The sequence below is a fragment of the Aotus nancymaae genome, unplaced genomic scaffold, assembly GCF_030222135.1.
Source record: "Aotus nancymaae isolate 86718 unplaced genomic scaffold, 86718_ANA_hifiasm-v0.15.2.pri h1tg000059l, whole genome shotgun sequence".
NCBI lineage: Eukaryota > Metazoa > Chordata > Mammalia > Primates > Aotidae > Aotus > Aotus nancymaae.
The window spans coordinates 61,022,046-61,037,532 of record NW_026988473.1 but is presented as its reverse complement, the minus strand read 5'-3'; the positions used below and the strand labels follow the sequence as shown (position 1 = coordinate 61,037,532).

The following is a 15,487-nucleotide window of genomic DNA, read 5'->3' as shown; positions in this document are numbered from 1 at the left end:
AAATCAGAATGCCTCTCCCTCTACAGGGGATTGCAATTCCTCATCAGTAACGGAACAAGGCTTAATAGATTACACGTGCGTTCCAATAACAGAAGCAGGTTTCAAAACGTGGGTGATAAGAAACTTCTGTGAATTAAAAGAACTTGTTCTAACCCAATGCAAAGAAACTAAGAACCTTGAAAAAAGGTTTGACGAACTGTTAACGAGAATGGACAATTTAGAGAAGAATATAAGTGAATTGATGGAGCTGAAAAACACAACACGAGAACTTCGCGAAGCATGCACAAGTTTAAACAGTCGAATTGATCAAGCAGAAGGAAGGATATCAGAAGTCGAGGACCAGCTCAGTGAAATGAAACGAGAAGACAAGAATGCAGAAAAAAGGATGAAAAGGAATGAGCAAAGTCTCCAGGAAATATGGGACTATGTGAAAAGACCTAATTTACGTTTGATAGGTGTACCTGAATGTGATGAAGAGAATGAATCCAAGTTGGAAAATACTCTTCAGGATATCATTCAGGAAAATTTTCCCAACCTGGCAAGGCAGGGTAATATTCAACTCCAGGTAATACAGAGAACACCACAAAGATATTCTTCAAGAAGACCAACCCCAAGGCACATAATCGCCAGATTTATTAGGGTTGAAATGAAGGAGAAAATACTAAGGGCAGCCAGAGAGAAAGGTCAGGTTACCCATAAAGGGAAACCTATCAGACTTACAGCAGATCTCTCAGCAGAAACCCTACAAGCCAGAAAAGAGTGGGGACCAATATTTAACATCCTTAAAGAAAAGAACTTTCAACCCAGAATTTCCTATCCAGCCAAACTAAACTTTATGTGCAAAGGAAAAATTAAATCTTTTGCGAACAAACAAGTACTTAGAGAGTTCACCACCACCAGGCCTGCTTTACAAGAGCTTCTGAAAGAAGCACTATACATATAAAGGAACAACCAATATCAGCCTTTCCAAAAATATATCAAAAAGCAAAGAACTTTAACACAATAAAAAATTCACATCAACTAATGGGCAAAACAGCCAGCTAGCATCAAATGCTGGTATTAAACTTATATATATTTTAATTGGATAAAAAGCCAAAACCCATCGGTATGCTGCATCCGGGCCCATCTTACATGCAACAATACACAAAGACTCAGAGAGAAGGAGGAAGATTTACCAATTGAACAGAGAGTAAAAATAAACTAATAAACAAAAAGCAAGAGATGCAATTCTCGCCTCTGATAAAGTAGACTTTAAAGCAACAAAGATCAAAAGAGGCGAGGAATGACATTACATAATGGCAAAAGGATCAATGCAACAAGAAGAGCTAACGATTCTATAGATAAACGAGATAGAAAATTAACAAGGACATTTAGGACTTGAACTCAGACTTGGAACAAGTAAACTTAATAAACATTTATAGAACTCTCCACTTCAAATACACAAAACATACATTACCACCTCACACCTATTCCAAAGGTGACTATATAATTGGAAGTAAATCACTCCTCAGTAATCGCATAGCATTTCATAGGTTTAAATTAAATATTGGTTGGCTGTTTGTTTGTTATCTTCTTCCCTTATTCCTTCCTGACTACATCATTAAGTATAATTATCAGTATAAAAGAGGTTTTCAATACCCATTACTAAATTGCATTCTAGCCTGGGCAAGAAAGCAATACTCCCATTCTCTCTCCCTCTTTCTTTTCCTTCTCCCTCCTCCCCATTCTCTCTCTCTCTTTCTCTTCCTTTTTTCTCCTTCCTATTCTCTCTCTCTCTTTCTCTTAAAAGAAAAAAAAAAAAAAAAAAAAAGAATGAGAAGCCCTTTTCATGTAATGAATGTAAAAAAAGCCTTTGCCCGGCGCAAGGATCTTGCTCGCCACCAACAAATCCATATTAGAAGGAAATCTTTTATTTGTAGTAATTGTAAAAAGACCTTTGCCAGGATGTCAGATCTAACACAACATCGAAGAATTCACACAGGAGAGAGAGAGACCTTACCAATATATGACTTGTAAAAAAACCTTTAAATGTCGGCCAAACTTGACTAAACGTCAGAAAACTCATTCTATAGAGAGAACCTTTACATGTAATGAATGTGGAAAGACCTTTCACCGTAACTGGGAACTTAATCACCATAAAATAAATCATACTGGAGAGAAACGCTATGAATGTGGCGAATATGGAAAGCATTTTAACAATAACTCATATCTTAATAAACATTAAAAAAAAAACCTACAAAACTACCACCACTACCTCCACCATCACCATCATCACTAACGACACTGTTACTACCTCAGCACACCATCAACATCATCACTATCACCACCATCATCACTGCCTCCACCATCACCACTAACAAGACCATCACTACCTCAGCCCACCACCATCACTACCAACAACACTATCACCAACATCATCACTGCCTCCACCGTAACCCCCATCATCACTACCAACAGCACTATCACCACCATCATCACTGCCTCCACCATCACCACTACCAACAAGACCATCACTACCTCCACCATCACCATCAGCACCAACAACACCGTCACTACCTCTACCATCACCACTTCCAACAAGACCATCACTACCTCCACCATCACCATCAGCACCAACAACACCATCACTACCTCTACCAATGTTACCACCACCAACCATCCTCTTGATTTCCATCACCTCCTTTCTCATCCATCCATCACAATCACCAACAGAACCATAGCAACCATTACCATTATCAAAAACAAAACAACCGCGTAACTCCCGTCCACAGAAGGAGAAAAAAGAATACACATTTGCAAGTTCTGATCTCAAGGAATGGCTATCTTTCTCATTTAGAGCAGCGCTTACTAGACTCAGAACAGTGCAGCAGGTCCTGAGGCACGTCCTCTGTAGCAGCACAATCACTACAGCAGTGTGGGGGCCTCCTCCACTAGCGGAATTCAGGACACTCCTCAGAAGCCTTGCTCCCACCATCTCGCCTCTCCTGACGACCCCCCTGAGGTAGGCCGTGTATATTCAGGAACCTGGAGAGTGCCTGACCGCGGTCAGGCTCACCTCAGCCTGAGCTAATGATGGCTCACAGAGGAGCACTCGGCCCAAACGTGGAAAACAGACGGCTGTGAGTCAAGCCCGCCTGGCGGAAGATCCGCTCCCACTCACCTTCTCACACCTGTACTCCCCAAACTTCACTCCTCGCACCACCTGCTGGTAGATGAGGTTGGTGGCCACGTTGTCCTCGAAGGGGCTGTGCCAGGGCGTGAAGACCTCTTTGCGGAAGAAGAGCCTCCAGGGGGCGTTGCGCTCCTGGGCGCCCTGCTCCTTGGCGTACTGCTCGCACTGGGAGATGGCGTCCATGACGTGGTCGCTGCCACTGCCCAGGGAGGACACCTGCGGGCACAGCGGGGAGGTGAGCAGGCACGAAGTCAGGGAAGGGCTACGAGGAGCCTCGACGGTGCCAACGGTCAGTTCGGACAGAAAACCGAGGCCCAGCGAGGGGCAGGGACGCGTCCAGGGCCCACAGGAGGCAGACCAGATCCCAGCCCTGGGCTCTGAGCCCACCATTGCCTTCCTAGCCTCAGTTCTGGGCACCGTGACGTGGAAATTCCCATTTTCTAGTGGAAGCCTTTTGGGAAACTGGACAGAGAGTCCCTGGAAACACAGGCGCATCGATGAGAAAAATCCAGGCAAACTGCGGGCGTGCGGGCGGGGGGCCCTCTGCTGCGCACGGTGTTGCCGGGGGTGGAGGCAAAATCATCCAAGCCCCACGTCCCGCTCCGCCGAGGCGGCTCCCGCCTCCGAGGTGAGTCTGCGGGTTGCCCTTGTTCCTGCTGCTTGAGGGCAAGTGTGAAGGAACTCCCGTTTGCTGAGGAGTTTCTCCATCAGACGCCATAGCAACCGGACAGGGAATTCCATTCCCATTTGCACACGAGGGCTGCGCAGGCCTCCCATCAGCCTGTGCCATACCCTTCCTTCAGCTCCAGGAGAGGATCACTGGCCCTGGGCACGCAGGACTGAGGGCATCCTGCTGCTGGGTTTTCCCTCTGGTGCTGAGGAGTTCTGGGCGGTTCTAAGGAGTCGGGCAGAGCCGGTTAGCGCGGGCTCAGGGGGAAGTCGAGGTGCTCTAGGGTGAGTAGCCCCGGCCAGTAGGTGGCAGCACTGGGCGGCCCGGAGTGGGGCTGGGAGGAGGCGCTTACGGGAGGCCTTACCTTGTCAAACAGGGCAATGTAGAGGGAGAACCCGAAGCGGTCCTTGAGAGAGATCTTGTCGGCCAGTGCGTTGCAGAGCTCCTTGGCGGTGGTCGCTGAGTCAGTCAGCAGGGTCTTGGTGGTCCCGTCCATGAATGTCACGGGCAACATGATTGGTTTCTTGGACTTGGTGGCCTGGAAGTGCCCCAAAAGGGTTTGTGGGGTCCCTTCCCTTCAGATCCGCTTGCCCCTCTGGACTCTGACTGTTTGCTTTCTGTGGGGTTGGAGCTTCCCCGGAGCCCCAGGCCCTAACACCTCACTGGGACACTGCCTGTCCCTGTGACAGGTATCTAGGGAGCCCTTCTGTGCACCCCACCCCAATGGGACCTTTAGAATCCCTGAGCCAGGGCCTAGGGTTGAGAGGTCAGGACTGCCACGGGCCAGGGGCCTTTGCTTCACTTCATATAACCTTTACCATGTGGCAGGTAAAGCCATTGAGACACAGAGGGACTCTCCCTTGCCCAAGTTGCCTTGACCATAAGCCCAGCAAATGAAGTCCCTTATCCTTTGGGAGCTTTTCTGCTCCCATGGGCCTGGGGTTCCAGAACTTGAGAGTGGGTGCTTGAGGAATCACAGAGGCCCGAAGCAGGGAATGTTTCTGGGGCACCCAAGTGCACTGGACACACACACAAGCACACATGCACTCATGCACATGCACGCATGCACACACATACACACACAAAAGCACACACACACACACAAGCACACACTCATGCACACACACACAAGCACATGCACACACACGCACGAACCTGCAGCTCCAGCCAGCTGGGCGGCTGTGTCCGTGTTCCATTAACAAAGGTCCTCCTCAGGCGCTCCTCACAGTATGGGGCGTAGCCAGGAGGGCCCCCATGGATGAAGTTCCGCAGGTACTGCAGCCAGAGCACCCGCTGAAGCAGCCCCACCATGGCCCCAGGGCTCGCCATGTGTTTTGTGAGGGCAGCCTCCAGGCGCTCCCCACCACTGGGAGGCTGCTCCTCCAGGCCAGGCTGCTTTTGGTGGCTTCCCTACCCTCACACCTCCACTGCCTATTTCCAGCCACATCTGCAGCCTCCCCAGCCTCCCCCTAGCTCAGCCTAGTGGCTCCTCCCCATACCCCTTTACAGCACCAGCCAGTCGGGTTAGTTCTGCCATGACCTGCTCCACTCTGACCCCAGCGCTCAGGGTCTGCCCCAAGACAAGGATGCAGAGGGCCCAGGACATGCTCCTGTCAGACTCAGCGTCCTCCTAAGTAGAATGGGGCTGAGGGGAGTGTGGGGCAAAACAGTGGCTTCCCCCGAGGAGGGGGTGCTAGGAAGATGGGGCCCATGGGGTGGGGTGGCCAGGTGGGCCTTGTGACCAGGCCCTTTGGAGCCCCTGGCTCTTGCTCTCCCCATAGTGCTGGGACAGGGCCTGGCTCCCCTTCCCACTCTAGGAGGCCAAGCACTTTCCTACCTTGACAAACTTCTCGGAGGGGGCGAAACAGCCGACACAGAGAGACACCAGGATCCAGCCCCGAGCATAGCTGCTCTTGGAGGGGTTGTGTGTCAGCTGCTTGCTGATCTGGCAGTAGATCTCGTCCCTGGACAGGCAGTGGGGCAAGGGAGAGGGAATCACCCAGAGAACAGCCCCAGTCCCCACCTCCTCCCAGCAGCCAGTGGGACACCACATAGCTGTCCTCTCCAATTTGCCAAGGCCACCCAGGAGGAGGCAGAGTGACACTGGGTGGCAGTGCTGAGCCCAAGCTGGGGTCTGACTTTGGAGACAGGATCATTAGGCATAAAGCCCATCTCCAACTCCAATCCAGATCCCACAGCCAGGGTCCCACCATCTAGGGTGGTGAGTATCCTGCTCTGGACTCAGTGGCCACAACTACTGGTGACCATGCTGATGAGAAGCACAGTCCCTGCCTCGCCTCCTTCCTGACCAGTGGTGGCCCAAGCAGGTGAGTTCGCCTCTCTGATACCAGCCCATAGTTGTGGCAGCAGGTGCAACTTCTACCCATGGCAGCGGACAGAGCAGAAACAGGAAAAGCATCCTGGGGTGTCAATGGGGGATAGAATGAGTAGAAACTTTGTCTATGGTATGTTTCTGTGATGTTTGAACATTTAAGGCATATTTCTGTACTGTTTGAATGTATGACTTTTGTAATGGGATGAAAATAAGGTAATTTTTGGTGTTCATTTTAAAGGAATCCTAACAAGACTGCTGTGAAGATGAATGAGCCAAGGCTTATGACGCACCTAGCACAGTGCCAGGCGCAGTGAGCCCTTCATAAATGCCAGCTGCAACTACTGCTGTCCTTGTTCTTGGGAACGGTTCTTCTCTTCTGCAAACTGGGTACTCTAAGACTGCAGCTGCCTGTTCCAGGACAAGGGCAGGAGCCATGATGATGCAGTAACCACCAGGGGGCACTCACTGCTGCTCTTCTCTCTCAAAGGACAGGGCTGGGATTACCTAATTCAGTGGCTCACCAGTTTTGAGTTTACGATTTCAGAGTAAATTCGGAAGTTACCCATTTTGTATCATGATAAATGAGAACATTTATAACACCCACAACCTGCCCACTATCTAGATCCCAATTATTTCATAAACAAAGGTAATTTTAAATATTCCAAAAGTAGGAAGGGCAAAATCTCAGAGCAGTCCTTTAAAGAAAACAAGCTTAGCTTTAGAAACATCCCTCCTTTTCCCACCTTGCCACAGACTAGTGAAATGTTATCACCTGCAGCTGGGAGTCCCCATTCACTTTACAGATGGGGAGACCGAGGCCGAGAGCAGGGAGGGATTAGCCATGCAAGGCCCTTCAAAGAGTTGACACCCCAGCCTTTGGACTCTTGGTTCAGGGCTCCTGGCACCGTGTTTTCTAGAAGTGTCAGCTTTAGCTATGATGGTGAGATAATTTGGAGGCAAATTCTTGCCCCTGAGACATGCCTGCCGCAGCTGCCTTTTCCTCCTGTTGGTGGTGTGGCCACCTCTGGTGAAGTAGTGATTGGCCTTGGGGAGCAATAAAAGGGGGGCCTGGCAAGAGGCAGGAGGTCAAGTGACCCCTGGGCAAGTCTCTTCCCTACTCTGGACCTCAGTTTCCCCATCAAGAAAGTGGTAGGGCTCAATCCCCACCCCATCCTGCTGTCCTCCCAACCAGAACACACACATAGCATCAGCTCTCCTGACTGACCTGTCCTGTGCAGAGACTGTTCTCAGAAACGTCCTAGCCCTCCTCTCACCAGCTGAGTTGATTTTTTGGTGGCTCCTGGTGACTCCTGGTCTTCCCTTCAACTCCCTAAAACCCCAGGGACCTGGGTAAAGGCCTCTCCTGGGCCTGGGGGGAAGGAAGCACTTGCAGGATTCCCAGGCATGCAGCCCACAGTAACCCTGACCATGGGCCCGGGGTGGGTGACTGGAGGTGAGCTGGCGGCAGGGGGTTAAAGCAGGAAATGCATGTTGGATGATAATCAAAGCTACCATCCACAGGGCACTTACTATGCTCCAGGTCTTGTGCTATGCACGTTTCTTAGCTTTATCTTCCCACAAGCCTATGTATAAGGTCACTACTGCAGGCACACCTCTTTTTCTTGTACTTCACTTTATTACACTTCACGGATGTTGCATTTTTACAAATTGGTTTATGGCGACCCTGCATGGAGCAAGCCCACCAGCCCCATTTCTCCAACAGCATGTGCTCACTTCGCTTTCTGTCACATTTTGGCAATTCTAGAAATATTTCAAACTTTTTCATGATAATCAGATTTGCTGCGGTGATCTGTGATCTGCAGTCTTTAATGTTCCTATTGTAATTGTTTTGTGCACCATGAACCATGCCCATAGAAGATGGCAGACCCAACTGATAAATGTTAAGTGTGTTCTGACTGCTCTACCGACCAGCCATTCCCCCACCTCTCTCCCTCTCCTCAGGCCTCCTAATACCCCGAGACACAATCATATTGAAATTAGAACAACTGATAACCCTACAATGGCCTCTGGGTGTTCAAGTGAAAGGCAGCATCACACATTTTTCACTTTAAATCAAAAGCTAGAAATGATTAGAGAGGAAAGCATGTTGAAAGCCGAAACAGACCAAAACCTGGGCCTCTTGTGCCAAGCAGTTAACCAAGTTGTGAATGCAAAGGAATAGTTCCTGAAAGACATCAAAAATGCTACTCCAGTGAACACACACATGATAAGAAAGTGAAACAGCCTTATTTGCTGATATGGAGAAAATTTTAGGGGTCTGAATAGATCAAACCAGCCACGACATTCCCTTAAGCCAAAGCCTAATCTAGAGGAAGGCTCTAACTCTCTTCAACTCTATGGCGGCTGAGAGAGATGAAGAAGTTGGAGAAGATAAGTTGGAAGCTCACAGAGGTTGCTTCATGAGGTTTAAGGCAAGAAGCTGTCTCCAAAATATAAAAGTGGAAGGTAAAGCAACAAGTGCTGATAGAGAAGCTGCAACAAGTTTTCCAGAAGGTCTAGCTAGTACCATTGATGAAGCTGGGTTACATTCAACAACAGATTTTCCATGTAGATGAAACAGCCTTCTATTGGAAGAAGATGTCATCTGGACTTTCATAGCTAGAGAGAAGTCAAAGCCTGGCATCAAGTCTTCAAAGGCCAGGCTGCCTCTCCTGTCAGGAGCTAATGCAGCTGCTGACTTCAAATTGAAGCCAATGCTCATTTGACCATTCCAAACATCCTTCATTCTAGGGCGCTTAGGAATGATGTACAAGGAGAGTAATGTTGTTTTCATGGCTGCGAATGCAACATCCATTCTGTAGCCTATAGATCAAGGAGTAATTTTGGCTTTCAAGTCTTATTTAAGAAATACATTTAGGCTGGGGGCGGTGGCTCACACCTGTAATCCCAGCACTTTGGAAGGCCAAGGTGGGCGGATCATGAGGTCAGGAGTTCAAGACCAGCCTGACCAACATAGCAAAACCCCGTCTCTACTAAAAAAAATACAAAAATTAGCTGGGTGTGGCAGCAGGCGCCTATAATTCTAGCTACTCAGGAGGCTGAGGCAGGAGAATCGCTTGAACCGAGGAGGTGGAGGTTGCAGTGAGCTGAGATTGTGGCATTGCACTCCAACCTGGGCTACAAGAGCAAGACTCCATCTCAAAAAAAAAAAGAAGACATTTTGTAAGACTATAGCTGCCATGGATAGTGATTCCTCTGGTGGATCTGGGTAAAATCAACTGAAAACCTTCTGGAAAGTATTCACTATTCTAGATGCCGTTCAGAACATTCATGATTCATGGAAGGAGGTCAAATTATTAACATTAATAGGAGTTTACAAGAAGGGGATTCCAACCTTCATGAATGACTAAGGGGTTCAAGACGTCAAGAGGAAGTAATTGCAGATGTAGTGGAAATAAATAGCAAGAGAACCAGAATGAGAAGTGGGGTCTGAAGACGTGACTGCGTTGCTGCCATGCCATGATCAAACTTCAGTGGATGAGGAGTTGCCTCTTATGGATGAGCAAAGAAAGTGGTTTCTTGAAATGGAATCTACTGGCGAAGATGCTGTGAACATTGCTGAAATGACAACAGAGGATTTAGAATATTTTATCAACTTAATTGATAAAGCAGCAGCAGGGTTTGAGAGGATTGACTCCAATTTTGAAAGAAGTTCTACTGTGGGTAAAATGCTGTCAAACAGCATTGCATGCTACAGAGAAATTTTGTGTGGAAGGAGGAGTCCATGTATGCAGCAAATTTCACCTCTGTCTTATTAAGGAACTGCCACAGCCATCCCAACCTTCAGCAACCACCACTGTGATCAGTCAGCAGCCATCAACTTCAAGGGAAGACCCTCCAGGAAATAGGAACAACTTTTTTGCATCCCAGCACTGACCGGAGCGCTGGCCGCAGGATGCCGTTGCCGATGATGAAGTGCAGCTTCTCCAGGTTGGAGGTGGGCCGGTCCTCCAGCATGCTGTTGCCCTGCACTGTGGACTCCCCGTCATGCAGTCTCTTGGTCACCTGGGCCAAAGGGAGAGGACAGGGCAGGTGAAGTTAGGGGCATTGCCTCTGCCAGCCAGGGCACCAGCACCTGGGGCTGCCTGCTCCCCAGAAAGCAGAATCTAAGGACTGAGCAGAAGAACCGGGCTCCCCACCACTGTCATTACCCCCACCACGTGCACAGCAGATGCTGGGCCAATAACTGGCCCACAAAGCTGGGGCACACTGGCCCAGTGCCACCTGCTTCTGGGGACAGAGCTCCTCTGCCGTGTCCTCAATACCCTGAACCCCAGGGAGGTCCTCTCAGCCAGCACACGGACCTGCTCCTCTGACTGCAAGCAGGACCCCTATCTCTCTGGGGTGGCCCCCACACACATAACTGTGGCACCTGGAGTATACCTCAGGTTCCAACCACCGGTCACCATCACCCTGCCACCAACACCCTTAGCCCTGATGTGACCAGCCTCACACCGGTTCTTATGCGATGCTTCTCTCATCCCACACAGCCCACAGCACAAGCCCCGAGCTCTGTCCAGAGGATGGAGTGAGTGAGAGTTGAGTGGCAGGAGCGGGTGCTGCAGACAGGGAACACCATGGAAGGCCCTCACGTTTACTGAACACCCTCAGCTGCCATCTCCACCATCTTCCCAGGACCCCACAGAGTGACCATTTTCTTCCATGGGTCCCTTGAATACTGAGCGGCAGAGCTGAGATTCAAATCTGAGGCCACGCACCTGCAAGGCTGGATGTGTGCCTCGGGTGGGGACAGGACGAGGGCAGAGGTGAAGTGGAAGCCCCTGACTCTGCAGTGGAGGGCTTGGGGAGGCTTCCTGGTGGAGGTGACCCCAGGCAGAGAAAGGGGGCGTTTCAGGCAGAGGAACTGGCATGTGCACATGTGGGCTGTGAATGCCTTGGTTTCTGTCTGTCTCTCCCCTGCATCCTCCTCTGCCACATACACACCAGCCTGGACAAGCCCAGAACACAAGGGCTGGGACAGGGCCCAGAAAAGGCAAGGTGACTGAAGAATGAATTCAAATCAATTAATGCCGTCCATGCTCCGTGAGCACTCTTGTCCCACAGAAAAGCTCCCATGCCTCAAAGATCCTTGGACTAAGTGTCTCGGGTCGGCGCCCTGGCTGAAAGTGTGCTCCCTCTCACCTGTGACTTATGGCCTCTCCTGCTCCCAGTGCCCCTCTAGGAAGCCCTTCCCCACCTCAACCTGAGATCCCACCTTCTTCAGGCACTCCTGTCTGCCTGATCACCCACCAACCCACCCATGTTGTCCCATCCGTGGCCAGCCAAGACCCCTGAGGATAGACAGTGTCCACTTCTGCTCCTGCTCCCAGGGGCCCCCAGCTCAGCTGTGCTCCAGCCTAAGCCACCTAAGGCAGCCACCCATGGGCTGCCAGACCCCCAGAGTCTGCCCTCACCTCCTCTGTGAGCTTGGACTTCTTTTTCAGGGTCAAATGCACCAGCTTGTGCCTCACACTGCTCTTCTTCTGGCCCTCGGGGAGCTGGGCCTGCAGGACCAGCAGGGATCAGGGTCAAGTAGCTGAGCAGAAAGCATTGGCGAGACCCCCTGACAGCAGGACTATGTGGGGGACCATCTCGCCTCCACATGAAGCTTACAGGGTGCCCCCACAATGCACCCACCGCCCGTTCACCTCTACCCTTGCACCCCCACCAGCCAACTGGCAGTCAGGAAAACTGAGACTCAGAAAAACATAGTACAGGAGCTGGCTCCAACTGCAAAGTCCCTGTCTGCTCTGCCACGAGGCCCCTCAGTTATGGTCAGTTATGGTCAGTTATGAAACTTTATAAAAGTTTCACACATTTGTTCCCATAAGTAGACAAAGGAGGGTGGGAGGCAGGGTTGGTGAGGCAAAGATGAATTATAGGAGCCTTTTTCTGCAGAGGAGCCCAAGGCTGGCAATGCCAGCAGCCCTCCCTGTCAGCCTGGGAGGGACATCAGCCGGAGGGCACCTTGGCCTCACCTCGCCCTCGCCCTGCAGGGCCTGCAGCTCCCTCTTGTACGTCTTCTTGCCCAGGGTCTCATAAATCTTGGTCATCACAGGGATCTTCTCACTGCCGTCACTCATGGCAGTGTGGTACTTGGGCTCAGGGAGGTCCCCCATGAACCGGAGGATGGTGATCCAGACCGCTAGGGCTGCCTGTGGCAGAGTGCGCATGTCAGGGGCCAGAGCGGAAGACATTGCTAAAGCCATCAAAATGAACTGGTGGTTTGGGGAGAGGGCTGACCCCCTACTGCATGGTCAGGCCTCAGGCTGGGCACCACAGTGAAGGCTATAGTCAGACCTGGTCCCTGGCCCCCAGGGATCCACCACTCTCAGCACCTACAGCTACCACCAGCAGCAGACTCCACAGCCCCAGCCCTGGCCCTGTCTAGCAGTGACCTAGTGGCAGGCAGGCCTCACCAGCTGGTCCCCCTCATCGTCATGGTAGAGCAGTGGCTGTTTGAGTGGCCGCCGGGTATAGGAGTGTGTGGTTGTCCCCTGGAAGTAGGTGGCAGCAAACTTGGCAAATTTATACTCAGAGAGGTCCTCCTCATCCTCGTCAGGCAGGGGCAGGGCTGCATCCAGGTCCTCCTCCACCATCTCCCTCCGCCCTCGCTCCAGGTCCTGAAGGAGACAAGAGGCATGCCCTGAAGTCCCAGCTACTTGGGAAGCTCAGGCGGGAGGATTGCCTGAGCCCAGGAGTTCAAAGCTGCAGTGAGGTGTGATCATGCTACTGCACTCCAGCCTTACTGACAGAGTGAGACCCCACCTCCAAAAAAAAAAAAACCCCTGGGAACGGCCTTGGAGAAGGACAGGCCCTGGCCCAGGTCATCCTGCTCCCCACTGCTCAGAGGGGCTGGGTAGGGTTTAAGTCCAAAGGCACAGGAGGAGGGAGGATCAGCACAAGCGGCATGTGGGGGCCTCTGGAGCCCCTGTCCCCAGCCTGGTACCTCGAAGCCACTAGGTGCCTGGCCCTCCTGGCCTGGCAGGCCGCCTGAAGTCCCCAGGAAGCCAAACATCTTGTCCACCATGTCTGAGTGATTGACAGGCTCGTGGCGGGCCCGTTCCATCTGCTCCAGGAGCTCCTTCTTCCGCCGAGCGGCCTCCTTCTCCTTCAGCTCCCGCTCGGCGTCCTCACGAGCCAGCTGGGCCAGGCGCTCCTGGGTGGTTGGGGTGACACAGAAGACAGGGGGTCAGCCCCCAGTGCCACAGCCTCAGGGAACAAGCTCTCCCTGGGGAGCCCCTGAAGCAGCCAGAGCCTCAGTCCCCGACCTCCTGCCGACTGGGGAGAATGGAGCCTCTGATTTCCCCACCTCTGTGCCACTCAGAGGCCTCTCCACAAGCCAAACAGCAATCCTGCCCATCGTTCAGGGCTCTTGGGGAGCCACATTCTCCAGGCAGCCTGCTCCATGGGGACCACACCAACCCAGACATCCCAGAGCCACTGGCTTGAGGCTCTAGACCAGTGCTGCCCAATAGAAATATAATGCGAGCCACCCACGTTGTAGCCACGTTTTAAAAAGCAAAAAGGAATAGGTGGGATTAATCTTAGTAATATATTTTATTTAACTCAATATTTCCCAAATATTACTTAGCATGTAATCCACATTGTAAAAATAATACTGAGATATTTTATATTCATTTTTCCCCACCAAGTCTTGAGAATCTAGTGTGTATTTCACACTTACAGCACTGTGTCATTCGGACAGGCCACGCCGCAAGTGTTCACTTGCTACCATGGCTGGCGACTCTCTATCAGGCAGTGTGGCACTTGCCATCGTGGCTGGCGGCTCTCTATAGGGCAGCATGGCACCCTTGTGCCATTAGCTGGCTGGGGCTTTTATCAGGGTGCTGTCTCTCAACTAGAAAGGGGCTGCTGAGGGCCTGGGCCTCTTCCTCTGGAGCCACTGCAGCCCTCTGTCCTTTTGCACAGCACAGGACCAGGTGGCCAGCGAGAATTCAGACAACGTTGGTCAAGTGGATCTAGTGCAGCCACTCTGAAGGACGCGGAAGGAAGGCTGAGGCGCCGGGTGACAGATGAGCAGTCAGCCTCAGGCAGGGGACAAGCTGGTGAGTGGACACCTGAGGCGCCTGGAGGCTCTCGGCTCACCTGATGCTTGCGCTCGGCCTCCTCCTTGGCCTTCTTGGCGCTCATCTCCTTCCGGAGCTTCTCTTCCTCTGCCAGCCGCATTTTCTCAGCCTCGAGGCGCCGCAGGTACTGAGGGAAGGGGCATCCCAGGGGCACGGAAATGTGTGTTGCTGTTGTCGCAGGGATTCCCGCCAGCTCCACCCAACCCCACTCTGAGTTCTGGAGCTGGGCATGACTGCCAAATAATTTGGCAGATAGGACAAGTGAGGCAACCAAGAAATTCTCTAGGTCACCCAGAGGGTTGGAGGCACCACCTAAAGCCTGGTCAGATTTGCCTCGTTCTCCCAGAGATTCCCAAGAGTGACTGGGAATCTGTTGGCTGGGAGGATGGAAATGAGGGTCTGGTCCCAGGTTTGTGCACTTCTCAGAACAGGCATAACCACAGGTCCCCTCCCTAGGCCCCGCTTCCTGGCCAACACTTGAGGGTGATGCATGGACACCTCCCTGCCAGGGCTCAGAGCTGTGGGTGCTATGGACTTGCTCCCTCACCTCGGCCCTGAGGCGTTGGTGCAGCCTGCGGGCAATCATGCCCCGGGCATAGGCCTGCACGGTGAGCACAGCCCAGAGGCGGTGGCGGAAGGCCTTGCGCACCAAGTAGGCGCGGCAGCGGGCCTGGAACTGGATGATTCGCTGGCGGGCCAGGCGGTACTGCTGGTGCAGCTTCCGAGAGCGGTGCAGGGCCTGCAGCCGCAAGAAGCCCAGACGCATCTGCAAGGACAGCCACCCCATGCTCAGAGCCTACTGTCCCATTCCAGGCTGACCCTGCCTGCAGCTTTCACAGCACTGGCCTCCACTCTCAGAGAAGCACCCCCAGATTAGGGCCTCCCCATTGTTAGAAAGTTCTGTCTCCTCTCAGGCAACATACTTTTAGGAGGCAACCTTGACTCTCCCTGAGTTGGGGTCCCCCTGAGAGAATCCCAGATCAGGAGCTGCAACCAACAGTCTGCTTCCCAGACAGCCCCCACAAACTCTAAGCCCAGCTGCTGCACAGAGGTCCATGTGACCCAGCCAATCCCAGCCCCCTCTGAGATCTCTAATAATCCCAGAGTGCTCCCAACCCCCAAAAACACTCCAGAAGGAGAGCAATAACATTGCTGGCCAGTTGGAAGAAGCCACGAGAGCCAGATCCAGACTTCAGGCT

General features: G+C 52.0%; 1 protein-coding gene across 3 annotated transcripts in view; it reads right to left on the bottom strand.

Moving 5' to 3' along the window:
- MYO7A (myosin VIIA) overlaps window positions 1–15,487 on the bottom strand; it is an 89,764-nt gene that overhangs the window by 23,549 nt on the left and 50,728 nt on the right. For all 3 annotated transcript variants that reach the window (XM_064365318.1, XM_064365319.1, XM_064365320.1), the window contains 11 exons: window positions 14,836–15,054; window positions 14,308–14,415; window positions 13,148–13,357; window positions 12,618–12,821; window positions 12,177–12,353; window positions 11,613–11,702; window positions 10,076–10,203; window positions 5,680–5,806; window positions 4,998–5,117; window positions 4,207–4,380; window positions 3,161–3,388 (listed from right to left, as the gene is read on the bottom strand). In XM_064365318.1, the coding sequence (XP_064221388.1) occupies window positions 3,161–3,388; window positions 4,207–4,380; window positions 4,998–5,117; window positions 5,680–5,806; window positions 10,076–10,203; window positions 11,613–11,702; window positions 12,177–12,353; window positions 12,618–12,821; window positions 13,148–13,357; window positions 14,308–14,415; window positions 14,836–15,054 (1,785 nt within the window). The remainder of the gene's footprint in view (window positions 1–3,160; window positions 3,389–4,206; window positions 4,381–4,997; window positions 5,118–5,679; window positions 5,807–10,075; window positions 10,204–11,612; window positions 11,703–12,176; window positions 12,354–12,617; window positions 12,822–13,147; window positions 13,358–14,307; window positions 14,416–14,835; window positions 15,055–15,487) is intronic.